This window comes from Mirounga leonina, unplaced genomic scaffold (genome assembly GCF_011800145.1).
Source record: "Mirounga leonina isolate KUSES-001 unplaced genomic scaffold, KU_Mleo_1.0 Mir_197, whole genome shotgun sequence".
NCBI lineage: Eukaryota > Metazoa > Chordata > Mammalia > Carnivora > Phocidae > Mirounga > Mirounga leonina.
The window spans coordinates 14,608,254-14,630,552 of NW_023270494.1; the positions used below are offsets into that span (position 1 = coordinate 14,608,254).

Below are 22,299 nucleotides of genomic sequence, written 5' to 3' on the forward strand. Positions count from 1 at the left end.
TCTGGTTTTATGACTCCTCATATCTTCTGTATGGGTGAATATATATTTTCCAAAGAACAGAGAAGGAAGCTGAATCATAAGATCTATGGTAAACATTGTCACAGGAGGAGTTGTTCTGAAGCTTAAAGGACATAGTTTGCAGACATATGAAAATAAATACTTCTTTATGGAAAGGGAGAATAAACACTGGAACTCTAAACTAAGAGCCTGCGTAGATTAAAAAATTAGTATGTCAGATGTGAACTCACAGATGATTACTTTATAGTTGATTATGAAAAGGAATTCATAGATGTTTGGCGCCCATAACCTGTGAGGCCAGTTTAATGGAAGAACTCTAATGTCCACTTCAGGGACAGAACATGGGGTTAGGGAAGCTGCTTGTCTGACCCAATATGGAATTTATGACTTTTACACTCCTCCAAGGCACACAATAGGTGGTTAGTGAGTTGAAGCCTAACCACCCACGGACCCTTAATGGTGTTATCAAATTCAGCTCTGGGAGCCAGCACTCCAAAACCTCAGGTTAGGGGAGCAGGGGAATGTGTAGGCAGGAATAAGCTTCTGATTCCTATCTCTTTGGTATTCACTCCCTTTGAAGTCCTGTCTGTGGACTAAGAAACTGGTTCCCACCTACTCATAAGGAAACCAAGAGAAATGAGTTGCATTTCTGAGATCTTTTCTTACTATCTCTTTAGTCTGATGTTTGGGAGCAAAGGTAGGGATCTTTTTTGAGTCTAAGAGCGAGTGGACTGATTAAGCACACAGTAAGGAGCAAGAGGCCCTCTCATCAGCTGGACACTGTGAGTGAAATTCCCAGTGACTAGAGTGACTTCAGAGGAGCTGAGCTTGCGGATGATGAGATACAAGGGACGCGGGGTCTGAAACACCTGTTTTATGGGACTGCAGAACACAAAGGGTAATGTCTCCTCCTTTCTCCTCCCCCCCCCCTTTCCTCCCTTAGGAAACCCCAGTAGTAGAGGTTGCCTTCAACCAAATAGCTGTTTCCATTTAACAATTATGTGCATTGCACTTTTCTGCTTGCTGAACAGCAAACTGGCTTTTCTCCTCTTTTGTTCTTCTCTTTCTGCCTATAGGGCAATTTCCGCCTCTCTATTTTGCAAGGCCGGTAGTTCAGATACAGTGCTATGGTGATTACACCCACTCCAAGGGCGACAATAACGATGACGAAGATGGTGGAGCTGATTCCTTCATCCAGTCCTGCCCAAGCACAGAAGACAAATTTCGGGAGGGTTACAGGGCAGAGAGAGTCCCTGCCTCTCCCAGCCTACCACACTCACCTCTCAGTTTCACCCTCCCTCCGCCCACTGGAAGTTTTCTTCTTTCCAGGTTTGGATAAGAATCCCAAACCCCTGGGGGATTTCCGTCCTGGGCCTGGCAGCAGGGGAGAGCCACAGTCACCTTGAACGATGACAGCAATGTCTTTGCTGACGGAGCCCAGCTGGTTAGTGGCTGTGCAGCAGTAGGTTCCCGTGTGGTTCTGGGTTGCCTTCTGTGGCACCTCAAGGTGGAAGATCACTCCATTCCAGGTACACACCAAGGTTGGAGTTGGGTTTCCCTTTGGGACGCATGCAAGCATCTGCTCTGTCCCTTTGACCCACGTCTGGTTGCCAGGGCAGTCAGATTCCTCTAACCGAGGCTTGTCTGGAAGACAGTCCCCCAGAGAACTGAGCTCAGTGTGCCACATTCCTTCCTCACCCAGAGGCTCAGCTCCCCCTCCTCCCCTAATCCAAATACTGTGTCCCTTTGACCCAACAGCTTTCCTTCCTGAGGGAAGGACCACTGTTCCCTGCTTTGGGCCATGTTTGTCTTTCCTTCCCTAGGGGCGAGGAGTCTGAGACACATCAAAGGCATTCTAATGGATTCAGACTAAATGATCTGGGTTGTTCTATCAATGGTGGCTTCCTACTTCCCATCTTTGCTTCTCAGTGAGTGAGGAGATGGGTAGGGACGACCCCAGAGATGAGAGATTTTCTACTTTTCCAAAATACAGATTCTTATATGAAAATTTCCCTCCTCAGCATAAACTCCCAACTATCACTTTCTGTGTCCTCAGCCATCAACCCTCAACTAACACCACTTGATCACCTTGTATTCTCTTTTCCATTCCCAGTTCCCCCTCATGTTTCTCCCAGCTCATTTTCCTGGGGCTAAGGTAAGCTTGGGAAGCTTTAATGTTATTTCCTTCTTTGATTTTTTTATTTTAATGAGAAAAATGTGGTAACTCTAATAATGAAGTTGCTGGCCAAGACCTCTGGAAATGAGAGACTAATAATAATCCTTGTTTGACCAGAAAGATCAGTCTTCTACTCACATAAGACATGGAGCTGCATTGCAGTGGTTTTGATCAACCGTTGACCCTGAAGCTCCAAAGAGGCCTCACAGGAGAAATTTCGGCCATTATCTTCCTCCCTGGTGGTAAGTAAAAGCCAGGCAGGCTCCCCAGGGGCAGGGAGGTCTGGGGCTCCCTTCAGCCGAAGAGTAGGGCTGGGTGATGTTAATACATGCCCTGAACAGGTCACATTAATGTCTGTCCCTGCCAATGGGTATAATTCTTCTATCTCCAGGATTGGTGGAGGGAAGCCTATAAGAAAAGGAAAAAGAGAACCAAACATATTTCTCAAAACTCACAGCCACTTCTGTACTCTTGCTGCTGAAGGTGTGGTATCTAGGCAGACAAGACAGGAAAGACTTTAGATACCCTCCTGCCTCTGTGCTGAATGGCAGGAGCAATGAGATTTGGGAATTTGAGAGCTCTTCTTACAACAAATGCAGGGTGCATACATTTGGCTATGCCTCTGTGGCAAGGACAGCAAGATGGCTTTTCATCTTACAGATTCTTCCTCTTTACCTCAAAAGTTGTTCTAGAAACAAGTTGAAGGACCCACAATCACTCTGTAAGTAGGATGGCCTAGGGAAACAGGGTGAAGGCCGAAGAGAACTACTGTCCCAATGCGTGTCTCCAACCTGCCTGCACTCATCAGAGAAAACTCACTTGAGAGTATACCTGGGAAAGGTTAGTAGGGATATTTACTGTCGAATCACCAAGACTTTACTGTGGAAGATTTCAGTGGCAGAGAAACCCGTTGCGGAAGGGAAGAGGCAGGTCACTTACTATAGACACGCACTGGCTCTCTTGTTTTCTGTTCCATTGGACCCAGAGATACAAGGCAAGACAGCTCCTGATCACCAGTCTCCATGGCCCGAACGGTGGCATTGGCCCATGCTGTGTCTCCTTTCCAGGAGACAAAAGGGCTCAGCTCCTGGTCTCCCAGGAACATGTGGAACATGACCTCTCTGGCTGGAAACACCCTAGACAACTCACAGCTCACAGCCTCTGCCATCCCAATCTCCAAAAGTGGGGAGACCCAGATTTTGGGGCTCTGAGAGAATTCTGCCAAGAAATGAAGAAAAGGAAAGAAAGGAGGAAAACCAGGATAAATCATGTGCTATGTAGAACTCCACAATGTAGGAAGGAAGTGTGGCTAAAAGCACTCTGTCCCCCAGGGTAAGTTTAAGGCCCAAGTAGAGGTAGAGCTCAATTACCCTCAAACCCTCATCTTAAACTTTGTGGGAACTTAGTCCCAAGGGCCAAGGTAAGACAAGGAAAATGAGCCTCAGGATCCTTCCACACCTGGGCTCTGACTCACCAAATATCCGGAGTACCTTGATGGCTGAACTACTGTGAAAGAGCCCTCCACCATGTGAACTCAAGTCCAGTTCTGCACGGCATGAGAAATTACACCTGTCATCTTCCCTTTGGGCTTTGACATTGATGGTGACCTCAGCTCTTTGGGAGGCCACAGCCAAGCTCATAAAGTTCCTTCTATGTAGTTCCTGGTTACCCTGGAGAAGGGTAAGGGTGAGGTTTTCCAGGGGTGCTACACTGGGCACATGGCACTTCACTGTAAAGGCTTCATCCATGGCTACCCATGCAGGCTGCAGCTCCAGGATCACCTGCTCTGGTGGCTCTTTAAGACAAAAAGGTGGGCTTGATGAGAGAAGGCTACTCACTTCTCCAGAAAGAAATGACACAGGAACAGGCAGCTTGTGATACAAGGTGACTGTTACCCTTGAACCGTCTGATCAGCAGTGTCAGCTTTCTGCCAACCCTGCCCTACATGGAACGAGTCAGTCTTCTGACTCGTCTGCTCATGAAAGGTGGCCAAAGTCACAGCCAAGAAATATGACTGCTGAGGGGGAGTCCCTTGGGTTGACTGTTGCTGCCATTCTGGAGAACTTTCTCTCTTCCAGAGGTGCTTCAGAGGGACGAGCAGCTTCTGAGGAGCTCCTCAGCATCACACAAAAACTACACCCTAGTCTACCAAGCTTTTACCCCACCGAGGTCACACTTACTCTTATGGCCGTATCCATGCTGGTGCTATTTTCCCACCTGTAAGACCTTCCTCACCCATCCCCATCACTTCAAATCCTTACCATTCTGCAGCAGGGAAGCTCAAGAGCCTCCTTTTCCATGGAGACTTCTCCAACTATCCCGGTCCATAAAGACCCTCCTTTCTCCAAACCCTATTTATTCTAAGAATTTGTGTCAAATAATTTAGCACTAATTGTATACTTTTTTGATCATTTATAAGCTAGCATTACTGGCATACGCCTTCTGTATCTGAACATATGCTCAAGCACAATGTCTGGATGCCCTCTGTGGTCTGCTCCTAATTTAAAATCCTACACCAAAGGGAAATAGAAGTAATTAGCCCTAGAATTCCTACAGTATAACAGAAATCTCTATTAAGGTCCTAATTCTCTCCCCTAAAAGAAATCTCTAATTTTTCCCTAAATAAGGCCTCGTCCTGTTCCTCTACTCTTCCCTTCCTCCTCAGCCCTACTCACGATACACAGTGATGCCAAGGCTTGTGTCCTTTTGGATCCCTGCACAAGAGAAGAAGCACTGCAGAAGAGAATTCTCTGTGACATCCTCCAGGAGAAACTCCTTCCACTGAGGTCCTTTGTCCACCTGGGTTTTCTTTAATAAAGTCTCAATTCCACTGGGTCCGGGGTCTGGACAGGTAGTGCTGCAGTTGACCATTAGAGAATGTCCAAGCTTTACCAGGGCCTGATCTGGCCAAACAGAAACCTCAAATGTCTCTTCAGTAGCCCCTGAAATGATCAACCACATAGGCCAAAGACTTTGGTGAGGAACACATGACCCAAATAAAATACAAAGCTGATTCTATTTGATGGTTAGAAATAGGAAACCTAGGGGCGTCTGGGTGGCTCAGTTGTTAAGCAACTGCCTTTGGCTCAGGTCATAATCCCAGGGTCCTGGGATTGAGCACCACATTGGGCTCCCTGCTCAGTGGGAAGCCTGCTTCTCCCTCTCCCTCTCCCCCTGCTTGTGTTCCCTCTCTCACTGTCTCTCTCTCTGCCAAATAAATAAATAAAATCTTACAAAAAAAAAAAAAAAAAAAGAAAGAAATAGGAAACTTAACCTGAAGAAAAAGTTACAAGGAACTAGACAAGAAAAAGACCCTTAATAAACAAATTAAAACCCTGATTCCACCACCATTCCCTCCACTCATCATCTTTCTAGGGATCTTGATTTCCCTAATAGTGTCATCTTGGAAACTATGGAGTTCTTAAAACTCATGCCCAGGAAACCATTCTCCTCCTGAGCTTCCAGAGGTCTTGGAAGCTCCCAGGATTGGCTGCTGAGGGCTCTCAAGGTCTTATCAGGCCCTGGAGAAAAGAGCTTTGTTACTTCTACCTCAAAGCAGTGTTTCTTTGAAATTATGGTCTAAGGACTGCCTTCACCAGAATCACCTGGGGTCCTTGTAAAACTGCAGATTCTAGCTTTACCTCAGACTGAATGATTAAGAACTTGTGAAAGTGGGACCTGGAAGTAATGCAAGTGAGCAGAACGAGCATTCCTGATGACCCATATGCATACCAAATCAGAAGAACCACTAGCCTGAAGGTGACTCCTAGGGTCATTCATTTCCCAGAGAGCTTTTCACCTCTTCTCAACATGAGACTATTCCTTTTTGCTTTGGTACTAAGGCAACAGATGTTTTTGGATGCTTAAGAGTTTAGTCTGTTAGGGAAATCTCAGGTGCAATGAGAGAGACATCAGGTAAATTTTAGATGCCTGACATAGGTGAGAGGCAGTCTTCTGAAAGCTTCCCTACAGGTCCCTTTTAGCTACTCCATGTCCACCATCTGCTTCGTCTCCCAAATACCAGTCCCATCTAGGAATACACAACTCATGAGGCCGAGTTACCTACTAAGGCTCCAGTTCCTTTCTTGCCATCCAGAGAACTCACTCCTCATAACTGAGCTATAGATAGGCCCTCTCCTATCGAGACCCTATTGTAGCTTTTCATGACATAGAAGGTGGCAACAATGAAGCAAAAATATTCTCAAGAGTGGAAAAATAAGACAGTCCTGGGGCAGCAGGGAGCCAAGGAGACAAGGCATATTTCTTAAGGAGAGTTCTCTCTAATGGTCTATTATCCTGTCCCTCAATTCGGGTTCCCCAATTATAAGCCAGAGATACCTACAGATTCTGTGTCCTAATGATCCCAAAATAGGAATCTCTCCCTAGGGTCCAGACAAGTGTCAATTTTTGCCCTGAAGTACTTCTTATCCTCTTTCTCCTTGGCCATCCATCTGCACCCGGGTACATACTGACTAAAGAAACTGTCCCCAAATAGCCTCACCTGGGAAAGGGATCAAGGCCAGCAGGGCCCAGACACGAAAGAGCAGCACTTCCATCCTTGTGAGAAGGGCCAAAAGCTGGAGAGAAAGGAGAAAACAATGCTGGAGAAAGTGATCAAAGAAAAGCAAAAGGATATAGAAAATTATTTCTTTGATATTATTAAAGGTCAGCCCCTTTCCTAAAACCTTGCATAGTCTGGAGAAATTGTAGCAAGAGTAACAGTGGTATGGTGTGGGTGTACTAAAAGGACATAGGAAAATAATAGAGGATATTAGATTGAGACTCTTGTAAAGCTTGTATTGCATTTATCTGTTTACCTATTTGCCTCCATCTATTTGATCAATAGAAGGCTGTTAGCATGAAAACAAAAAATGAAGTTTAGAGAGATGAGATCGGCCAATGTATATCTAGCATTGTTCAATGGAAAGTGACCCTGAATCTAGAAAACATGGTCGCTAGAGTCCCATTCTCTGATATAAGGGAGAAATGTTTTATCACGGCTCTCTCCTCATGACCTCTTTGAAATATCCCTCAAGACAATCCATCTCTTTCTGATCTGCCTCCATGTTCACCAAGCAACCTTTGGATTATTAATTTGGCTAAGTGTAAAGTGTCTACTTCTCTTTTCTCCACACCAAGTTTTTTTCTTTCAAAACCCCATTCAAGTTAATTTCTTCTAAGAAAGTTTCTTGACTAACCCTGTCCCACTTCACAATCCCTTACTTACTACACGTGGTACCTCCCTTTATGCCAAACACGATTTCTGAAGCTATGTATATTAAAATGCAATTCACTTTAGTGAATTATTTTTAATGATGAAATTATTACTATGCTAGGAGTTCCCTGAGGACAAGAGACTATAATTTATTTATCTTGCATCTCCACCTAGCACAGTGCCTGGCATGTTATGGGTATTCCATTAAATGAATGATTACCCTCTAATTCTGTATTTGAATGTTCATGCATTGGGTTTTACACAGGTGTACCTTTACGTGTATGCTGGTCTGAAAGAGGTTGTTTTCTTGGGGGGGGGTGTCTTTTTTTATACATGCATAATAGGCATATCAAGATTTATAATCCCAAGTGAATGTTACTCTTCAAATACTTTGGGAAAGCAATACATTTATTCCAGTAATGACACCATTATTCAAAACTTTTTTTGGAAGTGATTTAGAACTGGCTTTTAAGCTACATAAGAAATATCAGTCTCTTTCTTAAACTATTTTATTATTCTTTGAGCAAAAATGATATGACTCAGACACCTTATTCACCAGACTTAGCTCTGAGTCTCTTTCCAAGGAGGGTCTCCTATCATTGAAGATATTCTAAAGTTACCCTAGACTCTGAAGTTTTAAGAGTTTTAAGTAATAACAGCTCTGTTTGGAAAAGTATAAAAGCCCCGAGTGGAATTGCTTATATTCATACATTATTCCAGCAAACAATTATTGAGCATCTATAGTATTCCAGGCTTTTAGTGAGGTGCTGAAGTTACCAAGATTCATCCAATGACAGTAGGAATTCCTGGAAGTTACTAGGAAGGACAAATATAAATAAAAATAAGAATATTATGTCAAGTGTTATTTTAAAAATTCCCAGGGGGGAGGGAGTAAAGTGAGAATTAAATGACTTAATTCAAGCCAGTGTTTAGCTCAGTTCCTGCTAAGATTTCAATAAGTTAGTGTTGATGCTCATTGTGTCACTGTTGCTGATGCTGTCAATAATGACAAATTGATCAAGGAGCATTGAGGAGGAAATCATTACTTCTCTCTGAAGGAGTTGAGGTTTCTCAGAGACACCTCCTTTGAACTGGTTTTCTATTATGACTGGAAGTTTATTAAGGAATGAAGTGATATGGAGAAGAGGTCAGGCCAGACTTAACAGAAAATTCAAGAAGTTCAATATGGGTAGAGGGTAGCTTATAGGGAAAAGAATTTGGGTAAAGTTAAGAGAAGTAGGTATACAATTAAGTAGGCAAGTAGGAATTTACAGAGTTTTTAAAGCATGGGGGTGGGATGATCAGCTTTATTTTTCAAGATGACAACACTGGCAGTGTGTGGAAAAAAGAAAGATGACGAGAAGATTGGTGGCCATGAGATCTGTTAGAAGGCTACTACAGGGCGCCTGGGTGGCTCAGTTGGTTAAGCGACTGCCTTCGGCTCAGGTCATGGTCCTGGAGTCCCTGGATCGAGTCCCGCATTGGGCTCTCTGCTCGGCAGGGAGTCTGCTTCGTCCTCTGACCCTCCTCCCTCTCATGCTCTCTGTCTCTCATTCTCTCTCTCTCAAATAAATAAATAAAATCTTTAAAAAAAAGAAGAAGGCTACTACAGTAATCCAAGGGAGATATGAGAGGACCTGAAGGCAGTGATGGCTGCAAAATTTCTATACAGATGACGTTCAGGGGGTCTCAGTCTGGTTGGAAATAGAGGCTAGAGGTTGTGTTTACATAGTACACATACTGGATTTACTTAAAATGTATCTTACAGATCAATAAAAATAGCATTCGAAATATTTTTTCACATATTTAGAAAATATCAATTATTCATATCTAGTATTTTGAAAGTGGCATGGAAAAGGCGGAGGAAAATGGCATTCCCACTGTTTGAAGGGCATGTATAACATTCATTCAGCTATATAATTTTTTAAAAATATCAGTCACATTAACTTGGACACTGTAGAATTCCCATTTATTCTTGTATTTCTTGAGGTAAACTGCTCTCTTCCTAACACCCACTCCAAGGTAGGCACTCACGACTGATCTGTATCTCACTTCAATGACTCTTTCTCAATCACATCTTGTCTAACAGCTTTTAACATTAGTAACCATATACTATGTTCCAGGCTATGGAACTATGCTGAGGGGTTTACTTCAGTTATCTCATAACAATCCTATGATTATTGCTAGTTTTATAGATGAAGAGATGGAAGCTAAGAGAGGTAAAGTACCTTACCTCAAGTCACACAACTAATTAAGAGGTAAAGCCGCGATTCAAACCCAGACATCTTGACTACAGGGCAGTGCTTACTATTTCACTGCCTTTTTATATTCAGTGCATCTAGATGATCTGTGCTTTGATGGGGTCACAGTGCCACAAATAATACCCCATAGAGGTTAATCCAAGAGCTCCTTCTATTTTAGTCATCTCTCCTTAGCTTACTCCTGCTGCCTTTCTCTGCAAGCCTAATCTTGCTGTGAATGAATCTCATGATTATATTCTGCTCCTAGAGCCTTAGCTAAAAGGCTTCCCATCTTTGATGTCTACAAGCCAAGCCAGTTGGTTTTCCCTTGTGGTTGCCACTAGCATATGCCACACAGATGAAAGAAAATGGGGTGGGGAGAGTTGACTTTTTTGTTTTAATACTCCTACATTGACCATACCTTGTTCTGTGTTAAGTGCCCCAGTGCCCCTCCCCCCAACTCTACCCACAGCTCTACGCTTTCATCCCTGTTTTCACGTGGCATGTTATGATCAGGTACTGAAACGTGCACTTTTACATTCATTCCTTTTCTTAAGAGAGAAAGCAGCATCCCTAAGGGGAGATGATTTTTAAATCTTTTTTAAATTCCTTTGGCTTACTTGCTCCGTAGATGATATCCCCAAATTCCAGGTTTAAAGCGGCTGAAGTCCTAGACCTATAATCAGCCACTAAAGGGTTGCAGGGGAGAGCGCAGGCAGTTGGGCGAGGGCCACAAACACTGATCGGCTGCTGGGACTGCCCTGGCGCTGTAGCCAACCTGGACTTCCAGTCCAAGTCTGGGGCTCTTCCAGCGTTTCTGGCACTATCTTACACACATGTGAGTCCCACCCCACCCTCCGTGCTCTTTTCCCTCGAATTCCCTGGAATTCGCTTCCTGCTCTGGGGACACCCCCTTTCCCCCCGCCCCGGTTCAGGATACCTCGGCGAGGGGGGCCCAGCACCCCCTCCCTGCCTCCCACCCCCAGTGCCCAGGCCGCAGCCCGCGCTCCCGCTTTCTCGTCTCGCAGGCCGCTCTCACTCCCTTCTCAGGCCTGCTAGTCGACCCCCCCCGCCGGCTCTGTTCGCCCCGGGAGGGCAGGGCATCGCCAGCTCCAAGGGACGGAAGGACGAGGCGGATACAGTAGTTACAGATGTCGGAGGGCGGGCGGGCGCCCGGCGCTCGGACACGGCGCGCGAGGCCCGCTCCCGCTCGGAAGGAGCCTCCTGTCTCGCGTGCACACAGTGTGGCTCCCACGCTCTCGGCCCGACAGGCCCGGAGGCCTTTGACGGCAGACGATATTGAAAACATGAAAAACACGCGGGGAAAAGAAGTACTTCAGCGAGTGCTCCTCGCGGGTTTGCGGGCCGCTACCGCGTGAGAAGGCGAAGCCCGCCACACGAGGTCAGACCTCCGCAGACTTGACGGAAAAGCCGGGCGGAGACACCGGCACGAACCGAAGCACACAAAGCCAGACCTAAATCCTCACTGAGGGCCGCTGCTCGCTGCTCCGGTCACTCCTCGGGTGGCTCGACCGCCTCGCCTTCTCCGCTGCCTCGCCCGCGCCGCTCTCAGAAACCCGGCACGCGCTCAGACCGTTTGGGAGGCACCGCCAGGAGGGGGCGCGCGAGGGAGCGCCTGGCGGGAGGATTTCCTGATCTGCCTAGAAACTCGTGACGTCTACGCAGAAACTTAGCAAGGGTTGGCTGGGACAGGTGGGGGCGGGCCAGGAAGCTAAAACCACAGGAGGGGTTTGCGGGGAAGATACGGGTAGAGAAGCCTGTATCTTGCTTGGTAGAGAGCGCATGTTTGACCCAAGATAATAGCTACCCGGCGAAACAAAGTGAAAAGAAAGAGAAAGGGTTATTGTAGCAAGTAATGGCACTATAAGAAAAACAAAGGGTGGTGCGCCCCTGTGCCTGTTTGTCATGTGGTACGGCCTGAACACGTGAGGCGCCGCGCGCGGGAAAGGGCTGCGCGCGCAGGGGTCGCGCAGCTTCTTGGGTGTCGGATCTCGGTGCCTCCCTCGGTTGGCGAGTGAGGATCTAGCTGGCGTGGGCGCCTGGGTGGCTCAGTCGTTAAGCGTCTGCCTTCGGCTCAGGTCATGATCCCAGGGTCCTGGGATCGAGTCCTGCATCGGGCTCCCTGCTCGGCAGGAGGCCTGTTTATCCCTCTCCCACTCCCCCTGCTTGTGTTCCTGCTCTCGCTCTCTCTCTGTCAAATAAATAAATAAAATCTTAAAAAAAAAAAAAAAGAATCTATCTGGCGTCACTACGGGTTCTTCCTGGGTGACCTGGGAAATGGGTTCCACGGGACTTTTTGGCAATATCCGAAAAGACCTTTTTGTGCCCCGCCCCCCCTTTCTCCAAATACAAATAACACTCTTGAGTGAACGAGCATTCCCTTCCTCACTTCCTACTAAACGTGCCCGCGCTCTCGCTCCCGCGCCCAGGAACTATCAATAAGCCGTAAAAATGGGGATGAGTAAATCCTCTGTTGCATCTCTCCACCCGAGACCCTTTTCCTCCGCTTTTATGTCAGACGTCTTCCGAGGCTCGTTTCTCAAGAACACTCTCCTGCGTCCAAATTGGGCCGTTCTCAGGGGCGCCCTGCGGTGTCCTTGGCTCTCCCGCAGTCCTTGTCCGATCGTGAGCCATGGGCTGAGTTCCTTGGTGCAGTGAACTTTGAGGATTTGGGAGTTTGTTTTCCGGGGACCAATTACAACGTGCAGTCCCTGTCTCATTTACTTAACTCCTTTGAGGGAGGCACTACTAGCAACTCCATTTTATGGATGAAGGCTTATTTCTTTGGTATTATGAGTGAGCGGCGTCTTGTCCAAGAAGGGCAGCCGCCTTTCGTGTGCCCTAGTTGTACCAACGCTTTGCCTCCTTCCATACTGACAGTTTGAGGGAGAATGTCCCGAGAAATAGAAGCTCTGGGGCCAGACAAGCCTGTCTATGAATTCCTCTTCGATGTCTTACTAGCTTTGGGACTATGGGGAAATGACATAACTTCTAGTTCCTCTACTGTCAAAAGGAATGACAATTGGTTTATGTATGTGAAAGTGCCTACCATTGCTTTTGACACTAAATAGGTGTTCAATAAATGGTAGTCTGTTTTCCGTTTGCAATCACAGAAGGGCCTTTCCTGACTACCCACCCTAAAACGGTCAGGGTTTATTCAAGGCTGGTTTGTAAGACCTATCATAGTCACCCCTTCAAGCTACCCTCATTTCTCTTTTATGGCTTTGAGTGGGTTTTGCTCATTCTGTTAAATATTTCTGCAGAGTGCTACCAAATCAACATCATAATCACCCCTTGCTAGAAACCAGTCTCTGCCCTTATACTTAGCAGGATTTTTCTCAGCTGCTTATTTTTATAAGGTACTTTGGAATGTTGTATTCTATTTTGTCGTATGCTTACATTTTTATTGTCCTTTCCCCAATTCCTCAATGGCATTATCAACCTTAACTTTCATTTCTTTGATTAAAATCTTAAATTTTAGGGTGCCTGGGTGGCTCAGTTGGTTAAGCGACTGACTGCCTTCGGCTCAGGTCATGATCCTGGAGTCCCGGGATCGAGTCCCGCATCGGGCTCCCTGCTCGGCAGGGAGTCTGCTTCTCCCTCTGACCCTCCTCCCTCTCATGCTCTCTGTCTCTCATTCTCTCTGTCTCAAGTAAATAAATAAAATCTTTAAAAAAAAATAAAATCTTAAATTTTAATATTTTAAGGCTGTTAATATAATCCCATCTAATAAAAATAGGTGTATTGTATAAAAATAGTTCTTAAAAAATTATAGTACTTTTATAAATTGGTCCATAGTGAATTGAATTTTGACAAGTGGGCTTGCTCCAATTGACCCATTTCTTTATGTGAAGGTACTTTCCCAGGGAAGCAGAGAAATCATTCCTTCAAATGGATAATTGCTTTGGCCTGGGTGGTCATGGTTGTGGGAATGGGTTATAGAAGCAGTAGGTTTGAACCTGACAAAAATGGGAAACCACAGCTAGAGGAATGTCCTCTTCTGAAGTGGCATTTCCCTTTTGACTATTTTACTTTGTTTCTGGGCTCCCCAAATCTGCTGCTTCCCTGATCCCTCAAGATTATTTCTCCCTTACCTGTTTGTTATTCCTGGGGCTGTCAATGCCTGGCTCATAGGCATATTGTTTATAGAAGCTACATGGTTGTTTAGGGTCAGTACAGTCTTCACCAGAATTAGAAGAACAGAAAATTAAGGGCTCAAATCAGGAGTTAGGGGGCGCCTGGGTGGCTCAGTCATTAAGTGTCTGCCTTCGGCTCAGGTCATGATCCGGGGGTCCTGGGATCAAGCCCCGCATTGGGCTCCCTGCTCAGCTGGAAGCCTGCTTCTCCCTCTCCCACTCCCCCTGCTTGTGTTCCCTCTCTCGCTGTGTCTTTCTCTGTCAAATAAATAAAATCTTAAATAAATAGATAAATAATAAATAAATAAATAAATAAATAAATAAATAAAATCAGGAGTTAGTATTAAGTGAATCAACCTTGGCCAGACCATTAGAGTCAGGGTGAGGATAAGATCTGGGCTAAGAAGTAAACAAAGAAAAATCCAAGAATCCAGGTGGAAGGTCACAAATCAATAAAGTTTAAGAAAGCAAGAGCATAAAGCTTGAGAAAGATTTGGGTGCCAAAGTTAACTGTTACAGCTAAGCTGGTTTTAACCTTCTGCCCTGATGGGTTAAGTCCTAATCAGGACTGACTTGGAACAGAGTTCTGGCATGGGGAAGCGGAGGTAACTTTTATCAGAGCTATTTCCTGAGCAGGCATTGTTTCTGCACTGTCCTTGTCCTCCTAGAGTTCACACTGGAGGGGTGTGTGAATAGAGGCAGAGCCCTAAACAAAAGCCACAGCACAATATGATGATTACTCTTACAGAAATTTAGACTGAGTATTATGGAAAGCAGAAAACCAACAAATTGATGATGGCAGTTGGAAGGTTGGGATAGAAAGTCATGGAAAATTCCAGAGGCAGTGACATTTGAGTTGGCCTTGAAGAATAAACAGACACTTGCTTAGCAGGGAACTGGGGAGGAACACTTACTCTTTTAATCAATATGAATTGAGTACTTAACTTTGTGCCAGAACTATTGTTCTAGGTAGTGGGGACACAGCAGCAAACAAAGCTCCAGCCTTGAAGGAGCTTACATTCTAGTGTTGTCATAGGCAGAAGAATCACAGCATGGAAGAGCTTGGTATGTTCAGGGAAGGGTGAGTTCAGTTGGGATGTTGGTGGAAAATAAAGCTGGAGAGGTAGGAGGAGGACAGAGTAAGAGCCACTTACGCCATGCTGAAAAGTTTAGAGACAGACTCTTCTGCAAGCCCTTGCCTTTTCAACGTGTCAGAGCTGTGGAAACCTTTCCACCAAGGAATCCTGCAAGGTCACTTAATATATAAAACAATAAAAGCAGAACTCCTTGTTGAAGCAGGGATGAGAGGTGGGGGAGGGTGGGAGAGGATCTCTCAGTGCTTCCCTCCCTTCTCACTCTCAGGTCATCGCAACAGCTCGGAGAAACCCAAAGGACCACAGTGGGTTTAAAGCCCACTGCTGAACATAATGGAGGGCAAATATAGGAAAATGGAGAGATGTGATCACATTTGCTGCCTTGGGACAAAATTGCCAGGGAGGATGGGGTAGGACGGCTTATAAGGAGAGAAACTAGTTGGGTGGATTACGGAAGAGATGCTGACGACCTGACCTATGGTGGGTAGGATAGATCCAAAAAAGATTTAGGAGGTAAAACCAACAGAACTTGAAGACTAAGACTGAAGGGGAACAAGAGTCAGAGGAGTGAAAGATGATTTCAAGATCACAGAATAGAGGTCCTTAAGGCTTTCTCTGTTCTGTTCACCTCTTTGATTGCAGGTGTCCTGGGCATCTGGTTGGGTCACTCCATCTTTGGCTTTCATCTGCTAACAAGACCGCTTTGAAATGTCTCAGCAAGGCAGGGTTGGCCCTACACCATGTCCTCATGCCCTAAGTCAGGATAGATACAGGAGAGAAGACTGGGAGGGAGGACAATGAGACCTTGATTTTGGACAGATGGGTATAAATGACCTATGGAGCATCCAGCAGTGAATTGGAAATATGGATCTGAACCTTAGGAGAGAGGTGGTAATTGGAGTTAGAGATATAGGCTCATCAGAAAGTAGACAGTAACTGATGGGATGGGAATAGATGAGTATGCCTGGGTAGGTCACATATACAGAAAAGAGCTAAAGATAGAACCCCAGAGGGCGCCTGGGTGGCTCAGTTGGTTAAGCGACTGCCTTCGGCTCAGGTCATGATCCTGGAGTCCCAGGATCGAGTCCCACATCGGGCTCCCTGCTCGGCAGGGAGCCTGCTTCTCCCTCTGACCCTCCCCCCTCTCATGTGCTCTCTGTCTCTCTCATTCTCTCTCTCAAATAAATAAATAAAATCTTTAAAAAATAAATAAATAAAGATAGAACCCCAGAGGACAAGCACATTTATGGACCCAGTGGAGACGCTTACCTTATCTTTCCTCTGTCTTAGTGGTCTTTTTTTCGGTTATACTGGTGGATCTGAGTCCAAATTCAGGAGCCAGGAGGTCACCTCTGAGAAGGTCTGGGAAGTGACCAGGGAGAAGACTCAGACCACAGTGCCACCCAGGTCTCTGAATGCGCTATAACCCTCTACCTTGCATGGGGAGAGAACAACTGGTAGAATCATGCCCTAGACCATGGCTCCATAGATTTCAGGAGTGTCACCTGGGCTGTAGACCTGAAGCTCACCTCTTGAATCCTGGTATCTACTCCCACTACTGGAAGACATTATTCTTAAGGTTTACCTGCTAGACTGTGTTGACTATGAAAATACGTGTATTGAGAACTGTGACTATGTTATGCACATAGAGAAGGAGCTTCCATACACTTGATGATCCAGCAAAATCGATGCTGATTCTCTTCACCCTGTACTGTTTCATGCCTTTGAGCCTTATTCTGTTTTCTTTGCCTAACTCGTCCGTAGCCTTTTTTGCATACCGTCCTCCAAGAAGTCTTCACTAATCCCTTTCCTTTGTTAAAGGCCCCTCCTCTGTTTCCCCATGGTACCTTATGAATACCTTTTACCTTAGCAATTGTCGCATGGAGAAATGGTCTATTTCTGCATTGATCTTTACTAGAAGATGTCAGAGACTGGCACATAGAAGCTGCTCAGTAAGTGCTTCTCAAATGGAGACTACAGCAGCTGCTGCTTTGCCATCCAGGCTTTGCGCTGCTCTGACTGGGCAGTGCCCCAGGCCTACCTCACCACCACATCCGTTTGGAAGTCGGATACGTCGCTGCTTGGGGTCCCACCTAGGACAGGCTCCTGGTACAGCCCCAGCAGTGCTGCCATTGTGGTAAATGTTTCCCCACCAAGACCTGACTATCCACATTGCTTCTTCTGAAATTCCAACCTTCTGAGGGCCATCATAGTGAGAAGTGATCCTTTGCTGGCCTGCTCTAGGGGAAGCCCTTTCTCCTAGGAACTCCTTGGGAGCTGTTTTGCCCACCACACAGCTGGGTGAGGAAGCATAGAGCCCACACTGGGAATTGTCTTTTTGGCTCAGGTTTATTAAATACTTTTAAAGTACTTTAATAGGGGCGCCTGGGTGACTCAGTCGGTTAAGCGGCTGCCTTCGGCTCAGGTCATGATCTCAGGGTCCTGGGATCGAGCCCCACATCTGGCTCCCTGCTTAGTGGGGAGCCTGCTTCTTGCTGTCCCTCTGCCTGCCCCTCTGCCTACTTATGCTCTCGATCCCTCTGTCAAATAAATAAATAAAACCTTTAAAAATAAAATAAAGTACTTTAATAAATTAAATACTTTAGTTCCATTAAGTCTCTGAGTGTCTGTAGATGCAAAAGAGTCAGAGGTTATAGGAAAGTCCCTCTTCTGAGACCAAAGAACGTTTCAGAATGAAATTCTGAAAAGTGGTCAGTGAGTAAATATCAAGGGAAGAAGAGAGGAAGAGAAAAAGGCATTCCAAGTCAAGGGAATAAAGGCATGGGAATGCTGCCTCCATGACTGCAAGTCCTGTATTTGGCTATAGCATTAGGTCCTATGAGGGTGGCAGTAGGAATGGCCTCCCCTCCCCTCATCTCTTTCAATTCTTGAGCATTAACTCAGTGTTCTCTTTTACAAGGTCTTGAATTGCCCCTAGTGATATATCAAATCCTATTTGCCTATTGTGTGACCACCAGTGGTATATCCTTCAAATCAAAATGCTCCAGAAAACCTTTTTTTTTTTAAGATTTATTTTATTTTATTTTTGAGAGGGGGGAGGGGCAGAGGCAGAGGGAGAGAGAGAATCTCAAGCAGACTCCCCACTGAGTGCAGAGCCCGATGCAGAGCTCGACCCCACAACCCTGAAATCATGACCTGAGCAGAAACCAAGAGTCAGAGGCTCAACCAACTGAGCCACCCAGGCGCCCCTCTAGGAAATCTTTCTAATTAATCAGGTTCTGCCAATTAACCTCCTTTTCTCTGAGTCCCCACAGAACTTGCTTTTCAGTTTGAAAGCTTTCTTTCCAAGTAAAAACAGACAGAGGTAATAACAGAGAAATAACAGCAATGAACAAGAAGTCACATATAGTAGTTAAGTGTCTGGATTGTGGATTCCAAAACTATGTCAGAACCAGGTTTGAAGCCTAGCACCATCACAGTGAGAGTAGGGGAAGTAACTGAATCTCGCTGCCTTGATTTCTAAAATAGAAGTAAAATTAGTATTTACTTCATATGCGTTGTGAGAGATAAAAGAGGTAATACATACGTAAATACTTAATAAATGTTAGCTATTTTCTACCTTCTGTATAGGAAATCTTTATCCCTTAGATAGCTCTATTTCCTCCCTAATATCTTGAGGATATTTTTTCACAGCAATTAACTCATTGTTGATACTTTGTTTATCATTCTCTCTCACTACACTTAAAGATCATTCACTTATTTAAACACATTTATCAAGTAGGTTATGACAATGATTGAGTGACACAATATATCCTAAATAATTGAAAACAGGTACTCAAACACACATACATGCACATTCACAGCACAGCACTCCTTACAATAACTAAGAGATGAAAACAACCTAAATGTCTATGAACTGATAAACGGGTAAGCAAATTATGGCATATTCATACAGTGGAATATTACTCAGCCATAAAAAGAAATGACATACTGGTACGTGCTATAACACGCATAAACCGTGAAAACATTATGCTAATTTTTAAACATTATGCTAATTGAAAAAAGCCAGACACAGAAGTCACATGTTATATGATTCCATTTATATGAAATAATTGGAATAGGTAAATCCATAGGGACAGAATGCAGACTGGTAGTTACCAGGGGATAGAAGTAGGAGTGAATGGGAAGCAACTGCTTAATGGGTATGGAATTTTCTTTTGGAGTGATGAAAATGTTTTAAAATTAGGTAGAGGTGTTGGTTGTACAACACTGTGAATGTATTAAATGCCAATGAATTGTTTGCTTTAAAATGGTTAATTTTACATTATGTGAATCTCACCCCAATAAAAAAAAATAATAAAGAGAGAAAGTTCCTGCCTTCATAGAATTTGTATTTTAGCAAAGGAGCCAGATCAGACAGTAACCCAGTTCACATATAAACAAGCAATTATATATTGTGATAATCACTTGATAGGAAGTAAAGTAAGGGGAGAGGGTGGAAAAGCTAAGAAAGAGCTGGAAGTAGAGAGGCTCTGAGGTTGGAAGGGGCTTAGCAGTTTGAGAAATTGCCAGGAGAACCTCTGGACTGACTCTTAAAGAACCAAAGGCAGTGATCTGAAAATGAGCCCAAGGAGATAAGCAGGAGCCAGGTCCTGTAGAAACTTACATGTCATGAGAGGGAGTACGACATTCAATCTAAGAGCAATGGGAAGCTGTGGAGGGATTTAAGCAAGGGATAAAGAAGACCTGAATTACATTTAACTTTTATCTTTTTTTTTTTTTTTAATGCACTTATTAGCTTGTCTGTTTTCTAGAGGAAAGGTTCTCAACAAGGCAGGTTGTATCAGAATTCCCTGGGGGGCTTATTCTGTTATGTTTTTAAATTTTAATTCTAGTATAATTAACATACAGTGTTATATTAGTTTCAGGTGTAAAATACTGGGAGGCTTATTAAAATATAACACTGGAAGCCATTGTATTTGTGTGTGTGTCTGTGTGTGTGTGTTGTGTAGGGGATTGGCTGGCAGGGATATTTTGAAATAGCTCCCCAGGGGATTTGCCCCTACTACTTCCTCTAGAACTCTAGAGTTGCTCTAGGAGCTTGAAAGGCTTGAAATAGACATTAATTGCATTATCATGAATTCTTTACCCACTTTTCAGGGGTGGGAAGGGTCCCTGGTTCAATGACTGTAACAATTCCAGTGGCCTACTCTCAGACTGGCAGGTAACGCACTTTTAGGCAGAAAGAGGAGAGTGAGCTCTGTGAAGACTAAGGCAGGAAAGCAACAGCAGAGCAGGGTTCATCACTGGAGGAAAAATACCAGGAAGTACAGGTGAGCAGAACTGATTTCCAAAAAGGGTTGGAGGACTGAACTATAAACAGGATCTGGGGTGCTACGGTGCAAGACTAGGTTAGGGATGAAAACAAAGCAGGGAAGTTATATAGTGAAAATCAATCTAGGCTACTCAAAATTGTTGTCTGAGTAGCAACAGCATTGCTTTGGAGCTCTAGAAGCAATTGCACTACTAGGTGTTTATCCAAAGGATACAAAAGAGTGGGGCACCTGGGTGGCTCAGATGGTTAAGCATCTGCCTTCGGCTCAGGTCATGATCCCAGAGTCCTGGGATCGAGTCCCGCATCGGGCTCCCTGCTCCTTGGGAGGCTGCTTCTCCCTCTGCCTCTCTCTCTCTTTCTCATGAATAAATAAAATCTTTAAAAAAAAAAAAAAAGATACAAAAAGAGTGGCTGGAAGGGCCACATGCACCCCAGTGTTTATAGTAGCAATGTCCATAACTGCCAAAATATGGAAAGAGCCCAGATGTCCATCGAGGGATGACTGGATAAAGAAGATGTTATATGATATATATCTCAAATGGAATATTACTCAGCCATCAAAAAGAATGAAATCTTGCCATCTGCAACAATGTGGATGGAACTAGAGTGTATTATGCTAAGTGAAATAAGTCAGAGAAAGAAAAATACCATATGATTTCACTCATGTTAAATTTAAGAAACAAAACAGATGAACACAGGGGGAGGGAAAGAAAAATAAGATGAAAACTGAGAGGGAGGCAAACCATAAGAGACTCTTAACTCTAGGGAACAAACTAGGGTTGCTGGAGGGGAGGTGGGTGGGAGGATGGGGTAACCGGGTGATGGGCATTAAGGAGGGCACTTGATAAAATGAGCACTGGGTGTTCTATGCAACTGATGAATCACTAAACTCTACCCTGAACCTAATAATACACTATATGTTAACTAACTTTAATTTTAAATAAATAAATAAATAAAAGAAATGCAGAAGCTTGAGCCCTGCCCCAGACCCCAGGCCTACTGAATCATAATCTGCATTTTATTTTTTATTTTTATTTTTTTTTAAAGATTTTATTTATTTATTTGAGAGAGAGAATGAGAGAGAGAGAGCATGAGAGGGGGGAGGGTCAGAGAGAGAAGCAGACTCCCCGCCGAGCAGGGAGCCCGATGCGGGACTCGATCCCGGGACTCCAGGATCATGACCTGAGCCGAAGGCAGTCGCTTAACCAACTGAGCTACCCAGGCGCCCCCATAATCTGCATTTTAAATAAGAGCCCCAGATGTTTCTTATGCTCATTAAAGTTTAAGAAGCACTGGTCTGTATGATGGGGAGAAAACCCCAGATGACCAGAATGTAGGCTTTGTGAAACAGCTGAAGCATTTTATTTTGAATTCCTTATGATACAGGACAGTGGTTTCTGAAAAGGTATTGAGTTTTTTTTCAATTAAGTACTATAAATCCTGGAGAAAGACCTTATTTAACTGCAGGGAGTTTTCTCATAATGCAAAATTCCTCCCCCTAGAATCATTTCCTGTGGAGTAAAGTACTGGGCTTCCTTAAAGTGAGGCAAAGCCACTTTAAAAATATGCGATAAGAACTCGGCGCTTGGCCAAGTCAGGGGTCTGGGGCAGCTGATGTCCCTTGGCAGCTCTCAGCCACCAGGATGCGCTTTTAAACAAAGTCAAGTTGGCGGCTTTTCTGCCTCAGGGAACAGCTCTCTGTTGAGTCTTTAATGCTGAAAATGTAGAAAGGAGACTTAAGAAAACTACTTTCAGGGAGCGTACCTGGGAGACTCGGGGAGTTGGCTACAATAGGGAGAGATCAGCAACCACCCATTCCCTGTTGAAGCCCTAAGTGACCTTCAACCTCTGACCCCGCGCCTTGCACAGCGCTTCCTGCGCAGCTTTCCGCCCCCGCCCCTCCGGCCAAGGGCTGGTCCAAGGTGTGTGGGCGTGGCTCTGGGGGCTGGCGGTTAGGGGTGCTGCCTGTTAGGGGCGGGTCTCGCGAGGGGCGGGATTTGAGTAGGCATCCTGGCATTGGGCTGCTGGTTCTAGGCGGGGCTTAGCGCTGGGCTTGTTTGGGCGGGGCAGGGAGTTAGTTGCCGCCTCCCGGTAACTGGACTC

The 22,299-nt window shown here is 45.0% G+C and overlaps 1 protein-coding gene across 1 annotated transcript; it reads right to left on the reverse strand.

Annotated features, from left to right (window-relative positions):
* Positions 1–11,221, reverse strand: LOC118024459 (intercellular adhesion molecule 5). The gene is made up of 8 exons (XM_035026406.1): positions 11,125–11,221; positions 6,696–6,771; positions 4,870–5,136; positions 3,669–3,989; positions 3,134–3,412; positions 2,333–2,602; positions 1,420–1,662; positions 1–1,218 (listed from the first exon to the last, which is right to left on the reverse strand). The coding sequence occupies exons 2-8, from the start codon at positions 6,748–6,750 to the stop codon at positions 1,016–1,018; spliced, it is 1,638 nt and encodes a 545-aa protein (XP_034882297.1). The 5' UTR covers positions 6,751–6,771; positions 11,125–11,221; the 3' UTR covers positions 1–1,015.
* Between the last annotated feature and the right edge of the window lie 11,078 nt (positions 11,222–22,299).

What these genes read in the sequence shown, in the direction of transcription:
- LOC118024459 (XM_035026406.1), bottom strand. Translation starts at nt 6,750, where the DNA reads ATGGAAGTGCTGCTCTTTCGTGTCTGGGCCCTGCTGGCCTTGATCCCT. An exon ending in GGCCTTGATCCCTTTCCCAG is followed by an intron (nt 5,137 to 6,695) that starts GTGAGGCTATTT and finishes TGATCATTTCAG; the next exon opens with GGGCTACTGAAGAGACATTT. An exon ending in CATTGCTGTCATCGTTCAAG is followed by an intron (nt 1,219 to 1,419) that starts GTGACTGTGGCT and finishes GTGCTTGGGCAG; the next exon opens with GACTGGATGAAGGAATCAGC.